The sequence below is a fragment of the Saccostrea cucullata genome, unplaced genomic scaffold (assembly GCF_032062105.1).
Source record: "Saccostrea cucullata isolate Sc308-1 unplaced genomic scaffold, CSIRO_AGI_Scuc_v1 ctg11159, whole genome shotgun sequence".
Classification (NCBI taxonomy): domain Eukaryota; kingdom Metazoa; phylum Mollusca; class Bivalvia; order Ostreida; family Ostreidae; genus Saccostrea; species Saccostrea cuccullata.
Genome location: NW_026941730.1, coordinates 5012 through 21691, shown reverse-complemented (window position 1 = coordinate 21691; position 16680 = coordinate 5012). Strand labels below are relative to the sequence as shown.

At 33.3% G+C, this 16680-nt stretch overlaps 1 protein-coding gene across 1 annotated transcript in view; it reads right to left on the bottom strand.

Moving 5' to 3' along the window:
• LOC134258314 (fibrinogen C domain-containing protein 1-B-like) overlaps window positions 1-15696 on the bottom strand; it is a 125912-nt gene extending 110216 nt beyond the window's left edge. Inside the window, exons 1-4 of the mRNA XM_062740841.1 lie at window positions 15618-15696; window positions 10577-10713; window positions 9914-10010; window positions 3837-4001 (exon numbers count right to left, since the gene is read on the bottom strand). Of these exons, the coding sequence (XP_062596825.1) occupies window positions 3837-4001; window positions 9914-10010; window positions 10577-10713; window positions 15618-15696 (478 nt within the window). The remainder of the gene's footprint in view (window positions 1-3836; window positions 4002-9913; window positions 10011-10576; window positions 10714-15617) is intronic.
• Between the last annotated feature and the right edge of the window lie 984 nt (window positions 15697-16680).

Here is a 16680-nt window from a genome sequence, read left to right as displayed (position 1 = left end):
TGTCATTAATTTTTAAATACAAGAAATATTAGAAGAAGCTTACCTTAAGGAGAGGTGATACAAACATTTTTTTTTCTTTGGAGGATACTTAATATCATTAAACAGGTTTGGAAAAGTGGATAATTCTTTGATTTTTTAACCTCCTAAGACTTGGAAAATGAAAAAGATTTGGAAATATTGGTTAATACTTCAATAAAATATCAAATATAGACAAATCACACTCAGTAAAGATTTACAGACGAGAACTTGGTGCTAAAAGTGTAATGTAAACTTTACAAAAATATACCAGGCTGATTTTTACTATTTTGCTTTTCCTCGTTAAATTGACCTGGCTTGGTATTTTTTTTTTTAAAGTATGTATTACACTTTAAGCGTCAAGCTAACATATTCTGAAATTTGTTTTTATCTGTAAACTTCTACTGAGTGACAGTGACACCAGTTATACCAGTAGGCTCTGTGCCATGCTGTAGAATGGTCAAACATGTAACTATTCCTTTCAATGTTGATTCTCATTCCATTATGTGTTCAATTGATGATTTTTTTTAATCAATTCAAATTATTGAATGAAAAAAAAAGAAAGCCTTGTTAATTTAATATTGATTTAATATTGATACAATATTTTATTATGTATACAAGATACAAGATATTTTATTTACCAATCAAGGGCCCCGAGGGGCATTTCAACATACATAAATGTACAATTTAAACATTTTTTTAAACAATAAACATAACAGGATTGGGCAGCAGGCACTGTTTATATAAGTCCTCTCCATTACCGTTTTGTTGGCTATTACAAAGACAAGAAAAGTACTAGGTATTTTGAAAATGACACTGTAACTATTTGTTTGACAAAATAAACTTATAAAAAAGGGGATTGTGTCAGTTCTGATAAACGTTAGTTTTTGGGTCTGATCATCATGACAGTCTTCTTTAGCGCTTCAAAAGTGTTTTTCCAGTAATACCATACCACGTACCGCTCCCCGGACACGATCAACGTCTATGAGACCTTAAATCCTATTGACTGTAGACCAGGACAATTCTATCTGCTTCCTAAAATACACAAAGAAGGCATACCAGGTCGCCCCATAGTCAGCGCAATTGGACACCCCACGGAGAAAATTTCTGAATTTATTGATTTACATCTCCGTCCACACGTAGAGAATTTGCCATCCTATCTCAAGGACACCACGGACTACATTTACAAGACGCCCTCTACTGGCCTCCCAGATCATACCCTCCTCGTGACTATGGACGTCACATCCTTGTACACCAATATTCCGCACGATGAGGGTATCGAAGCCTGTAGAGAAGTCTGGGATAGTAGATCCATACAAATTCCTTCTACAGAGTCCCTTGCTAAGCTCCTTGAACATGTTCTCAAGTTCAACAACTTCATGTTTAATGGAGAACATTATCTGCAGGTTAATGGCACTGCTATGGGTACGAAAATGGCACCGTCTTATGCCAATGTCTTCATGGGCAGACTGGAACGCAACTTGTTACTTCAAGCACCATTTAGGCCCCATAGCTGGTTGCGTTTCATTGACGATATAGAGATGAAGTGGGTGGAATGTCGCGAGAGCCTCGAGGCATTCATTACGTTTGCCAACACCTTTCATCAGTCGATCAAATTTACAGTAGACGTATCTAATTCGAAAAACGTATTCCTAGATACTACATCTACCCTGATTGATGGTGAAATCGAATTCAGTCTCCACACCAAACCCACAGACTCCCACCTATATCTTATGCCCTCTAGCTGTCATCCCCCACACACTTTTAAGGGAGTGCCTAAGGGTCTAGCCACCAGAATTCGACGCATCTGTTCGTCCCCTGCCTTATATCAGGAGCAAAGTGGTCTTCTTAAGTCCCACTTATGCAAAAGAGGCTACGATGCCCGCACCGTACAAACAGCTATTGATGAGATGGCAGGACAGGACAGACAAAACCTATTACGCTACAAGGAGAAAGACAATAGCGGTAGGGTCCCTCTGGTAACCACATACCATCCCGTCCTTAAGAACCTTAGCGGTATCCTTCAAAAGAACCTACCAATTCTCCATTCAAACAAACGAATGGCAGAGGTCTTTAAGGAACCCCCATTGGCTGCATACAGACGCCCAAGAAACCTAAAGGACATGGTAGTAAGAACCAGACTGGACAACCCATTACCTAACGGGGGCTTTAAAACTTGCTCTGACAGAAGATGTCTTCTTTGTAAGCACAGTACTGACACAGACAGTTTTAACAGTCCTGTTACAGGCCGCAGCTACAAAATACTAGGGAATTTGTCCTGTCATACTGACAACTGCATTTATCTCATCAGTTGCAAAGTTTGCTCCAAACAGTATATTGGTGAAACAGGAGATCTCCGCAGGAGAGTCAATAACCACCGTTCGACCATTAGGACCAAAAAACTCAATGAACCCGTTGGGGAACATTTCAACCTTGAGGGTCACAAATGGGAGGATATGACAGTAGTGGTGATTGACCATAACCCAAGATGGACAGATGCTCAGAGAAAAAGCAAAGAAAAGTTCTGGATGCACAGATTGAAGTCATTCCGCCCTAATGGTATTAACAAACTGAATGACTTCACCAGAATGAACGTAAACTAGACCCAATTCCTGATGATACTAAACAAGATTATTCTCTCAATTTAGTGTACACTCTACAGTCAATTTGCGTCACCAACTCTCGAACAACCCACATAACTATGTATTGCTTTCACCTTTGTTAATTTTTTTTTCCGTTAAAAAGTCTTTAAATATTTTAAAATTTATAATGGATCATAATTCATATGTTTAAATATCCCTGCCATCTAATCTTTCTTTGATTATTCTTTATTAAGTAAAGTTACGCCATTTTGAGAGAATATAAAACGATGTACGATTTACTGATTGTCGTAATTAATTAGCATAATTAATTCGTTCAATTATGTAAATCGCACTTCACCCGAGTATACCCGATAGACCGGACGCATTTCATAGCGGTCCGGATTTCTTTCTTTATTATATATACATATATATATATATATATATATATATATATATATATATATATATATATATATATATATATATATATATATATTTATATCCAATAATGGCATATAGACTTTGACATTGAATATGTAGTAAAGGAGGATAACTAGGAGGTAACATTGAGTAATTTGAGTAAAAACAATATGTATGAGATTGAGTAATAATAATTACCAGCACGTATGATCTCGTAAATTTGAACTTCAAGGACGTATATTTAAAGACTCTTGAGATTTAAACGAAATTGGATGAAGTTCTAGGATTGAATTATAAATATACAAACACGTATCATTGTACAATGTACTTCTTGTCCAGTGTTATCGTGAATTTATTGTAAAAAAAAAAAGATCACTATTGAAAATAGCTGTCACCAGGTTTAGTGCCTTTGGGCATTTGGCAAGTACTGAAAATGTGGCTGATTTAAATTCAAATGTGTTTTCTGTGATGTGCCCTTGCATAAGATACCTGTATTCATTGTCTGAGATCACCCACCTTAAATGACTTAGACTTGTTTGTTAAAACTTAATTGTTATTGATTGGTGTCTAATGCGTTCAGAAATTGGGTATATGGGTTTAAGCGCCCTGTGACTTGAGAGGGATTTAAGATAATTTTAAAATAATAGGTACATGGATGTATTGAGAAATTTTGATTATAAGTTTGTAAAATAAATAGTAAATAAACCCGCTATCTCGGTGAAATTAAATACATACAACTGTATATATAATGTACTGCACTATATCACTTGATATCTTTCATTTATTTTATATATAAAATAACTTGATCCCAACACTTACCTGCTGTTCCGTTGTATCCAGATACTGTCAGTGTATATTTATTGTCTTCATCTCCGATGTAAAATGTGCTATACTCAGCATAGATCTCTTCTCCGTTATAACTCTTCAGATCAATTCGAAGTTTTTGGTTCCGATCCTTGGTTAAAGAGTGGATTGCGTCGTTCCCTATATGTTAACACTTTTATTTAGTTTGAGAGTTAAAAAGCTTACACATCGATAAACTCTAATAAAACAAAATAAAACAAAACACGTGTTTGTGAAACACTGATGCCCCTGTATGGCAACATAGCGAAGGTTTAGCTTTCCCAAATGCAGATCAAGTATGTTGGTACCTAAAGTCAGGCCTTTTCACAAAAAATACAAATGTGAAATATAAAACCCTAGCACCACCTATTCAAAAGTTATAGCCGAAGTGAATAATTTTTAAAGGTAAATCAAATTCTAGGCTCAATGTCAAAGGGTCAAGGTTGTTGGTTTCTAAAGGAAGGCCTTGTCACAAAGATTACATATGGGAAGTATGAAAGTCATAACCAATTAAAAGTTATTGCCAAGTTACAGTTTTTTAAAGGTCAAACTCAAAGGTCAAGGTCTAAGACTCAAAGTTGTTGCCATCTAATGAAAGGACTTGTAACAAGAATTACATATATGAAGTATGAAAATCTTAGCCCTTTGCGGTCAAAAACTATGGCCAAGGTTAAAGTTTTTTTTTAAAGTATATTAATCTCCAAGGTCAAGGAAGAAATGCTAAATTGTTGGTATCCCATTGATTGATTGTATACTGTTTAACGTCCCTCTCCAGAATATTTCACTGATATTGAAACGTCACCCTTGCCGGTGAAGGGATGCAAATTTAGGCCGATGCTCGGCACTAACGGCATTTGACAGGGAGGGTTCTTTATCGTGCCACACCTGCTGTGACACGGGGCCTCGGTTTATACAGTCTCATCCAAAAAATTTAGTCGCCTTTTACGACAAGCAATGGGGTAGTCAGGACCTATTCTAACCCAGATCCCGACGGGGTGAAGGTCTTGTCACAAGAAATACATATTTGAAGAATAAGGATAAAAGTCCGAGCAACAACACTTCTAAAGTTTATCCAAAGTAAAAGTTTGGAATTTTGGTGTAAAAGTTTGTCAAATTCCAAGGTCAAGAAAACATTTTTTTTAAAATGATTTAACTTTTTGAGTGAAGTTAATGCATAAAATAATGATTATTCGAAAAAAACAACATGTTTGTTTTTAAATTGAGCATGGTCTGTTTTGCATTACCATACAGAATACGGTAAAAATTTATCGTTAACTTAAACGGTTTACTTTCAAAATATCGTTACAATTCAGTTCAATGTAATGTAGAAGCGGCTCTTTAAAGAGTTCAATTCTGTGTTAGATTTTGACTGTGTAGAGGAAAAGTAATTGCTAGTTATAACAATTATGTCGCTATCAACCAATTATTGTTTTAATCACTAAATCATGCTGCAAAAACTTAAAAGACTTGCAGACGTCAATGTAAACAACTTTACTACACGGAGTGTAGCGAATCCCGATCCCAATCAAAGAATTGATAACGGTTATCGAGATTCAGACTTCAATATATATCGGTGTAATAAAACAATTGCTTACCCCTTTGTGAGTTCAACATGGTAAAATAAATGATTTCACCATGTTGACCTCAAAAGGGGTAATTAATTGTATATTATCCCTGTAAGTAAAAGAATAAAAGTTCATTATATATGACGTCGCTATTATGACGTCAAAACAGCATCTTATATTTGCAGAGGTGAATGTCAAGAGGGCTCTAAAAGTAAAATAATGAATATCAATAGACAAAAGTACTTCAATAATTTCAAGGATATTTTGGTGCATTCTGAAGAGCTGCATGGTATATCACTCTTGACTCTGGTTGTATTGAAGATTGTTGTGAAGTAAACTTTAGATATCCACTCATTCAACAGAACTCAGATTGAAAAGAAATTTTACCTCAATATGCGTATTACTGAACAATAAATATAATTAACATGGCCTATTTGCACTAATCAAAAATCGTATTTTAAATACTAAAAAACAAGAGGCCCATAGGCCTTATAGGTCACCTGAGCATTATGCAACAACTTTTCAGGGATTGAATTTGATTCATGTTTTAATCCAGATGCTATGGCTTCACAATTTTGAAAGAGGCACCATTGATCATCATAGCAATACACTTAGCAGTTGCTTAGTTTGTTTACTTAATACCCATAGGCAGGGTAGGGGAACAAAAAATGCATTTCAAGTAATCAGTAATATTCAGCATGATAAGTAATGCCCCAATCACACATGAACCCCTGACCCTTAGGCCTAGATCCACACATTGCACAATTTTGAAAAGGCACCCTTGCTTTTCAAAAATATTTGATAAATACCAAGGAGCAGATTTCAAACAATTCATCCAGTTTCAGTATACAAGTTCACAATTTTGGTAGAAGCACTCTTGCTCATCATAACTATGCACTTAGTTAGTTTATTTGATACCCAGGAGCAGAGAAGAAGATTTTCAACTATCATGTATTTTCACTATTATAAGCTATAGAGCCCCACCCTAACACCAGAACCCCTGACCCTGGGGCCATAAAATTCACAATTTTTGGTAGAGGCACTCTTGCTCATCATAATATAACTATGTACTTAGTAGGTTTATTTAATACTCAGTAGCAGAGAAGAAGATTTTCAAAGAAATAATGCATTTTCCCTATGTACTTATTTAGCCACGCCCTAGCACTAGAACCCCTGACCCCAGGGCCATGAGTTTCACAATTTTGGTAGAGGACTCAATGCTGATTACAATCATGCAAACAGTTTGACTGCTTTATGTCCAGGAGTAAAGAAGAAGATTTTTAAAGATTGCACTAATTTTATTGGTTTTTGCCCCACCCCCCAGGCCCCAGGGGGGCAGGGACCATGAAATTCACAATTTTTGTTCCCCTTTACCGATAGATGCTATATGTCAAATTTGGCTGAAATTGGTTCAGTGGTTTTAGAGAAGAAGCTGAAAATGTTAATATGTTAACGCACGACGAACGACGACGGACGAAAAGTGATAGCAATAGGTCACCTGAGTTTACTCAGGTGACCTAAAAAGCTTAACAGTATTTTATTTTCTCATGTCCAGCAAGGTAAGAAGTATCTTGTTATTTCATAAAAAAAAAAAGGTGGAACCAGTGAAGTACATTTTGAGATATTGACTGATAGTATTGATTTTTTCAGTAGATCTGCAAAATTTGACAAAGCATGTTGAAAAAAAAATGTGTAAAATGTGTTCTAAAAATATCATTTGAAACCACAATGATTATTCTTAGCACATAATTACGAGGGGCGTTCAATAAATAATGTCATAGGGGCTCGGAAAGAAACAAAAAACGCTTTTCTATGATTTTGTCTTCATGATTTAATTCAAATATTCTCTTTTAATCAAAACACATGTCCATAACATTTTAATTCAATTTCTAATTGTTTTTAGAACACAGTTTTGAGTATGACCCTTCGTATACTGGAAAATGGAAGATTCTATAATTTGCTGTACTTGTTTTTTGTCTTTCTGAAAGGTCAGAAGCTGTCAGGAAGAAATTTAATTTAATGAATTCCGTAGTCTGTTTCCTTCCTCTCAGAAACCATTAATTTTTTTGGCAAATTAAATATTTTGCTTACTAGACTCCTTCAGAAATTGAACTGCCTCCCTTTATATGAATTTGAACAACAAGACCGCTAATATTTAAGAAAATAGCGTATAAAACAGTTTGATTGTTCTGGCAAATTTTTGCTCTTCTTAGGCCTTTGCAGTTTTGTCAAGTACATCTTATTCTAAATTTGTTTTTATGGGTTAATGCAAAATGGATTCAAGTTTCATGATCTTTTTGAATTTCAGGAAAACGTGGAAAAGAACAATTTTTGATTTTTTAAAAACACTTGTTTAAATTTTCTATACGCTCTCGTTTTCACTTATTTCTAAAAATATAGGCTGGCCTTTGAGTATTAAACTTTTTTTACAATCAAATGTATCTTTAAAACAGTGTGAACTACCCCCAAAAAGATGTCTATCAAATTTGCTATGTATCTTAAAGTCAATAAAACATAATCAGTGATAATTTGTTGAATTATCGCTAATATACATTGGTTGTTGTATGTCCTTGTTGACAAGAACGGTACCCATTTTTCATGCCCATTATATAATATTTGTTAATTGAAATCTACCCGTTGATTTGTGTATGAAACTGCCACAAGTTGCTATAAATTTCACATATTTCAGTTAATATATTTTTAGGAAATTAACAAGTTTTACAGCAGCTTTGATGACGCGTTCAATTTTACTCTAGTTTACTGACTCTTGACTATTCATTTTTAATGCAGTGTCTCGAGTAGCCCTTGTTTTCCAGCTTCCCACAATTAAAATATGCGATGAAAACACAAAAAACTGTTATCAATTCATTAAAGATTCAATAATCAGTGAAAGTCAAGCTTAATGTCATATGATTTCTACTTGTATGTCATCGAGCTGATTCATTGAACGCCCCTCGTACGTGGGAATTTCTGAAATGAAACATATGAAGATAACAAACAGTATTCAAGATCAAAATTTCATAAAACTCTACAAAACAGGAGCAGAGCAAACACGGACCTCCAAAAAATCAAACAGAGGTGGGATCAGGTGCCATATAAGAACTCCCTGCCGACCGATCACACCCGCCTTGTGCTCTTTGTCATGATCGGAAAATAACGGAAAAATCCGTCGTCAATTCAGTGCTTAAATAACGGACTACAATAAGTATGAAAAACGACAGTCAGCATTTGTCTCAAATATATCTATAGTAAAAGTTATTATGACCAATTTCCAACATATATAATTAATCAAATCTGTTACATATTGATAATTTTCATCTTAATATGCTTACACCTCAAGAAAAGGCTCCTTATAAATGATAAAATTATTTGATCTTGATTGCAGATCTGTTCCATCTTTTTTTCTATGTTTACATTATTTCTAATTAACTATAGTAAACTTTAGTTTACTTTAGTGAACTATTGCATTTCTTGTTAAGGAATTATTTGATTAAAAATCAGAACACAGTCAAACATGTAAAGGTGTGAAGGTAAGAACGTAAATGATACTTTTTTTAAAACCTGCACTAGTTTTTTAATCAAAGCTTACACCAAGGGCACAGTAGACTGCAAAGGAAGGATGTTTTCGCAACTTTCCTCAATTCTGGTGGAATTTTGTTAAATGTGGGACGTGTCGGAAAACATAGAGCAAAAACATGCATGTTTGAGATTTTTTTTTTTTACACATGATGCATCTGATACTAGTTTTGAAATATATAAATTGGTTGATAGACAAGCTTGTGGCTTATGTTTTTTAAACAAAATGTACTTTAAAATAGATAAAAATTGGCACATAAATGAGAAAATTCAGAAATTAAAATACTTCCTGACCTTCTTGTGACCCCTGTGTATTCCATAACATAGAAAGAATATTCATTTTGTTGCAAAAGTGACAACAGGTTGTAAATGATAAAATCTCGCATCATTCTAAAACACACCCCATCAGAGAGTCCAAATGGGGTCTTATATTATATTGTCCTTTGAAATAAAACTCGTTTTATTCGATATTATTGCAGAATTGAAAAGGAGAAAAAATCTGATTTAAATTAAGAAAAAGACATGAATTTTTTTAGCATTTGATGTTTGTTCGATATCATATATTTGCCGACATTGCTGTGGTTGATTTCAACAAAGAATATAGAGATATCATAATGCAAATGTTGTAAAAATGATATCACATTAACATTTAAGACTTTGCAACAGCAGAGATCACGAAATTGGTGAAAAGAATTTCAAATCTACATTGTAGATATTGCAATGTCAACAATCTAAACATAAAATATATTGTTAAGACGACACCGTTTCTACTTTCCCTACGTATATTACGTTGTTGTCGATATTAAAATGGTAAGATTAACTAGACATGAATATATTCTGCTTTTCATATGGAGCTTCAACATTAATCAAGTTATATGAAATATGAATATGAAACATGAAATAAAATCATACCTATCCAGTAGTTTTTAGAGGCATTCCCAAATCCATCTTTATACTCTATCCATGTCCTGTAAAAATCGACGTCACCATCCTGTCTTTTCTGAATGACCTGTAAACAACGCCAGATATTTTATTTCATTGCCTCGTGTAAAAAAACAGACTGACCACTATGTAACATTCTCATAACTCATCGCTAAAGGTTCAAGCAATATATACCGGTGTTTTGTGATACGGAGACGCTAAAGGAAAAACTGAGTAATATATCATAATTTTTGGAACATCTGCCATTGTCTTTGTGTCAAATGGCATAGAAAATAATTCTAAAACAAAAAAGCGTGGGTGGTTTCTTTCTCTTACCTCTGCCCATAAGACAAAAAAATTTCCGAATTGCAGACAACAATCCAATTGCCCTTTGTTATGTTAGGTCCGTCCGTCAATGTTTAACTAATGCACTAATCAAATAAAATGGAGGTGTTCAATTGTAATTCTTTATTTGGGTGCTGATGTTGGGAGACAGGTTTAACGTCACACTCGGCAAAAGACATAATGTCATAATGATAAACTTTTGTTAAATTTGTTTTATGATAAGCTCTTATATCTGAAACTGTCTGGTATTTTCTTAACTTAAATTGGAATACCTAATAAAATTCGTTCAAAAACAAAAACAATACTCACCGTCCATCCTCCTCCATCTGTCGTCATGTCACAGAAGACTTCTCTCCGTTTGTCAGCATAAATAACGTAAACTCCATCTTGTCCATTCTTGCTTGGGTCTCTTTTCACAATATCTGAACAGTCTTTATAAATCTTTTCTATTCAGTGTAAAGAAATGAACGAAATCAATAATACATTGCATTACACTTACTATTTCTTTTCAAACATTTCAATAATTAGGGATATATTGATTTATTTAGTATTTCTTGATTTATATCCGAATGCTCTTTAAATCTAAATAATTTCTTTTTAGATCTTTTAAAAAAAATTACAGAAACTGAAAGTACATGTATAGCAGATATAATCTGTAGAGTAAAATATTTAATCGTAATTCATCGTAGATCAAAATGTTAAATTGGAATTAATCAAAAGTTTATCAGGATTTACTATTTTGGTCAAAAAGAAAATCAACATTATTTTGATAATATGATGTCATGAATTTATTCAAATTGACCAAATCTATATTTGATTGTATACGGTTTAAGGTAGGATTCTTCTCTGGTTTCTGACTAGATGAAACATTCAAAGTATATTTGCTTATATGTCCTATATATTGAGGTGTACGGAATTTAAAAGACCATATTTTTCTTTCCTCATCACAATTCTACAACTTTAAATAGAAATAGTAAACTGCGTTTGAAAATTAGCAGGGACTATATTTTTTGGCGGAATGGTGGCGTATGAAAATATCTTCTTTTCTGCCTCTCAAAATTATAATAGAACAATGAATTAAGTTATATTTTTTGCACAATCGAAGACTCGGAGAAATTTTCAAATGTAAGTTAAATTAATAATGAGGGACTAAACTTTCAAAATATATCAAATAAATATGATTTTTCAAACAAACTAGAACTTTGTTAGCTTTTAAACGCTTCTTATCAAATTGCAGATTCAAGCCAAAAATCCATAAAAAGTTTTTTTTTCTTTCATAAAAAACGATCAAAACTTTTTGTTTTTTGTATCATTTTGTACATTCATAAGACTACTTTATTATATGTGAAAATAAGAAAAAGTTAAATATAGGAAGCAAATGAAAATAACTTACATATCCAAAAAGAAATTAAGAAAAACAGAGAACATTCGGATAAGCCAGTATCCAGTTTAATTAAATCATTTATGTAAATTTGGCAATATCATGATATAGACCCGATATAGCTATATGTTTTTATGCAAAAAGAACAATCTTTAAACTTTTGAAATAGAAATAGGTATCACATGATTGGCAACAGTATTTTTTTATTCTTAATATCAAAGAAAAAGTTAATGACTTTGACCTGACCTTGTCCCTAATATAAAACAGTCAAATTTAATTTCACTAATACTATCACTTACTGATATTGTCTTCGTGATTCTGTGAAAATTTCATTAATTTTTAAATATTAGAAATATGAGAAGAATCCTACCTTATCGTCCCATTCGAGAATTTTTCACTCATATAAAGACGTCACCGTATGCAGGTGAAGGGCTTCAAATTTTGACCTTTACTCGGCACTCAGAGCCATTGAGCAGTGAGGGTTCTTTATCGTGTCAACGCCTACCGTGACACGGGAAATATGTTTTAAGGTAATGCCCGCAAGACCCGTGACTTTCACTACTTATGCCGAGCGCTTGAAGAAGGAACAGTCACAACTTATGTTTACGGTGAAGGGCTTCATATTTGCCAAGTGCTTGGCAAAGGAACAGTCACTACCTATGTTTAAGTCTTAGATTTGCCGCGGCGCCGCAAACGAGAATCGAACCCAGGCTCCCCGATCACGAAGCAAACTATCAACAGCTAGACTTCCGTGACCGGTCATAAAATCTATGAGGAAAAGATTATTATTTAGGAAAGTCTTCATGAGTCTTTATGCTATACACATACATAGATATCAACAAGTGTTAACATTTCCATGGAATAAAACTGACTGGATTAAACGGAAAGCAGTAGCTGGTCATGGCAAAGGTTGTAGGGAAAATGTAACAAATGTTTAATCTTAGATATTTATTTTCCAGCTCATATATATTTTTCGAAAAACTAATTGTTGTTCAGTAACAATATTCGGATTCTCTGTACAAGTGATGTGTATGAAATATTCCAATGCTAGTGTGGATGATATTTTTTTTAGGCTTTTTACCAAAATAATATACAAATTGATATCCATTTCAAGGCACTTTAATCCATTTTACATCAATAATTTTTACCGATATTGATATAAACCAAACAATATAAACCCCTTTCTCGTTTATAAAGGAAAAAATGCATTCAATAATGATTACCGAAAATAAAAACATTCGCTAATGCTGTTTATGTTTTTTTTTACATTGTCGAAACAAAAATTCCTATTTAAACAAAGTATTTCACTTTTTTTTAATTAAAGAGCTTATTACTTTTCACTATATGAGAAAATAAGTAAAGTTAATTGTTTTCTTCATAAATTTTGATTACCGGTCACTGTAGCCTAGTGGCAGAGCCTTCGCTTCGTGATCGGGAGGTCCGGGTTCGATTCTCTCGTTTGCGGCGCCGCGTCAAACCTAAGATATAAACATAGGTAATGACTGTTCCTTCGCCAAGCGCTTGGCAATAAAAATGAAAGTCACGGGTCTTTCGGATATGACCTTAAAAACGTAGGTCCCGTGTCATGGGAGGTGTTGGCATGAAAAAGAACCCTTACTGCTTAATGGCCCTGAGTGCGGAGTATAGGTCTAAATTTGAAGCCCTTCACCGGGAAGTGGTGGTGTTTCCGTATGAGTGAAAAATTGTCGAATAGGACGTTATACAATACACAATCAATCCATCAATCAATATCAATATTGATTAATTTGATCGAATTAATATGATGTAATATGGAAACTGGAAATTTAAAACATGTTTTATATAAGCAAATGTGTGCATTCCTTACCGTCATATTTACGGTGTTATTTTGTCTATTTGTTTTTTAAATTTACTGTGATAATCGTTCTAACGTTGTTCCGTAGTTTCTTTCAGTTATCATATTTTGGACCTCTTATTCGAATACCCTTTTGGTACCTCTTCACCACCTGTATTTATTCAACTGAGTTAAGGCTTCCACCCTTCTTAAAACCGGCTTTCCAACATGTAGAAGCACGAGCTCTGTCTATTTGTTAAATTTTACTTTCAAAGTTTTGTAAAGTTATTATGATTATAAGCGGTATAACAGACACTGACTTCAGAGGTGAGTAACATGTTTTATTTACATTTTCTTCTCTGTTTTGTTAAGTAAACGGTCCTGGGATAACTTTGTTATTTCAACGTATTTTAATTTTAGTCTATTTGTTCGAATGTTTGTTCGTTTGTATAGTTTGTATGGTCTTTTAATATTATTATGAGTTATGTAAATTGATAGTATCGGCTCTAGTATTCCAGTATTTAGTTTCATTATGATTCTAAACAGTAAAGTAACTATGTAAGTGAAGTTCCTGTGTTAAAGTGTAAGTTACATATAAAATAATGTAAATATTGTGTAAAAGCATTTAATACAAGTTCTGTAAAGCAGCGCTGTGATGTTGACCCCATTATAAACCCATTATCGTGTATGGTGGGTTATGTGGGTAATAACTTGTATGTATACCTGCTTTCTGTATTAATTTGAAACATAATGTGTTTACAATTTTGTGTTATGTAGGTCCCGTTATACGTCCGCCGTTCCAGGTTACACGTCCTACGTTACGCCCTGTGATCGGTGTTGTATGTTGTGTCGTGTAACGGTTTTGGTTACTGTGGAGCCGGAATATATATGTACAGTTGTTGTATTCCAGATAAACGTGAAAACGCTCTTTGACATTTGATATTTTACTGTAATAAGGAAGAACCCGCAACACTTACATAACCAAACACAACATCTTACCTCTACATCTTTTTTCTAAGATTTTTATACGAATGTAAATCGATTTTAATTACAGATTGACTTAAGAGTTATATTTTGTTATAGACAATTTTAATGCATTGAGAAATTACCAAAGAAAATAAAAGTAGCAGATAAATAATAAAAGTGATAAACATAATTGGGGTCGACTGCTTTGTATGTTAATTAAAAGTATGTAATTGAATACTTTCAATTACATTTATATTTTTTTTCATTTACTTTCAATTAAGATTACAGGTACAATTGATGTTAACAAATGTAATTTATTTATCTCAGTAATTTGAAGAATGTAATTGAATACATTTCAATTCTTTCAGTTTGATTTTACAAATACTGGGTAAACACATCTTTGAAATGTTAAAATTTTCATTTTTTTTTTTTATAAATTTTAGTCAGGGATGTAGTTACAATAAATGACATCAGGCGCCTGTGTTTCTTTTTTCATCAATACAAGGCCTATTCGACTATAAAATGTATCTTTAAAGAAGGAAACAGGATATTCTTTCCAACTACTATCTTATTTTTCATTTTTATTGATATTAAATTTGAATGTTTTAATTGATTTTGTTATAAGCATGTTTATAGAAACATGCTGATTAAATATTTAGTCATTACCTTCATAAATATGATAATCATACCCTTTCGATGCTTTCAAATCGAAACCTTTTAGTGCACAGTTTGAGAACATCCCCCATACATTCTAAATACCAGCAAAATCTAATAAGGCAGATAGTAATGCCCAGTATTTGTTATAAACACAGAGATTTGTATTTCACAAAACATCGTAAAATTAATTCGAGACCGTTGTTCAACGACCTTTCCAGAACGTACACTTTTCAAACATAGAGATGGACCCGCTTTAGGTAGTGTGCCACAAATATTGACCAATGCATGGTTATGATAGCCGAATTCGAAGCAGTGAATGAAATTCTTTGTACTAACGCCTCCCGTGATAGAAAACCTCGAATTATAAGGTGTTTACCCAAAGACACATGACTTTCACTTCTAGTGTACTGTGCGCTTTGCAAAAGAAAAACAATACCCATGCTGACACGGCACAAATAGAACAATAAACTTGAATCCTACCCGAAGTGCAATTTTATAATTATGACCTATGGTCTATGTATCTTATATCTTACCTTCTAAAACAGGTACACAGTTACCCCGAGAACAAATGGCATCCTCGGTACAGGCATGCTTTGGACAATCGGCCGCCATGTGCTGAAAAGCATTTGAATTAGAGTGATAACTCGTTTAATTGATTGCAATGCTTCAGAACGTTGTCGTTATTTGTAAAAATCATTTTACATGTATTTGATATATTAAAGAGGAGCTTGGAATTAATTCTAGAAGTGGTAATCGAAATTATACCCATATTTATCTTTATAAGGAAGACATTTTTCAAAATCATATACCAGCCTCTGTCTTTACTCATCACAATGATATAAAGAGTGGCAAAGGAGAATACTTCAAGAGTACTGTGCAACAATATATACGAGAAATGGATACATAAAAAATACATTCATCAGATTTTAAAAATGTCAAGGAACTATTACAAAATTTGAAATCACAAATTTTACCAATATCAATAGCTTAAAAACGACTTTTCAACTTAATAAGCAACCGTTCCCACGATTAATCAAAGTCTGAGCTTTATTGATATTATTGACAGCTGCTTTTTCAATACAAATAAAACTTGTAAATTTACTTATCTTGTCAGTAGTCATTTGCAAAGTTATTTTATTAAAAAGCATTCTGATTGTACACAAATACTCTGAAATTGACATCAAAATGCCTGAGTTTCTGACAGACAAAATCTATGTGGTTTTTGGAGAACAAACTACTGGAATTGGCATGGATATAAATTGTTCCCCATCATAAGCAGACGTATTATTGTATTCATATGAAGCAGAATTTGTCAACAATTTTATACGAAGAAAATACGGGCTTCAATTTTCAACTAGATATTTAGATATTATATAGACGATGTTTTGTCAATTAACTATAAATATTTCCATTCTTATGTCCATACAATATATCCAGGAGGGCTTGATATTAAAAATACAACAGCGTCTGACACATCTGTTTTGTATTTAGATATTTAACTCTATCTTACATCTTTACAATGACAATCTTACAACCAAGCGTGATGAACGTGATGACTTTGATTTCTCAATCGTCAAATTCCTCAACTAATGCAGC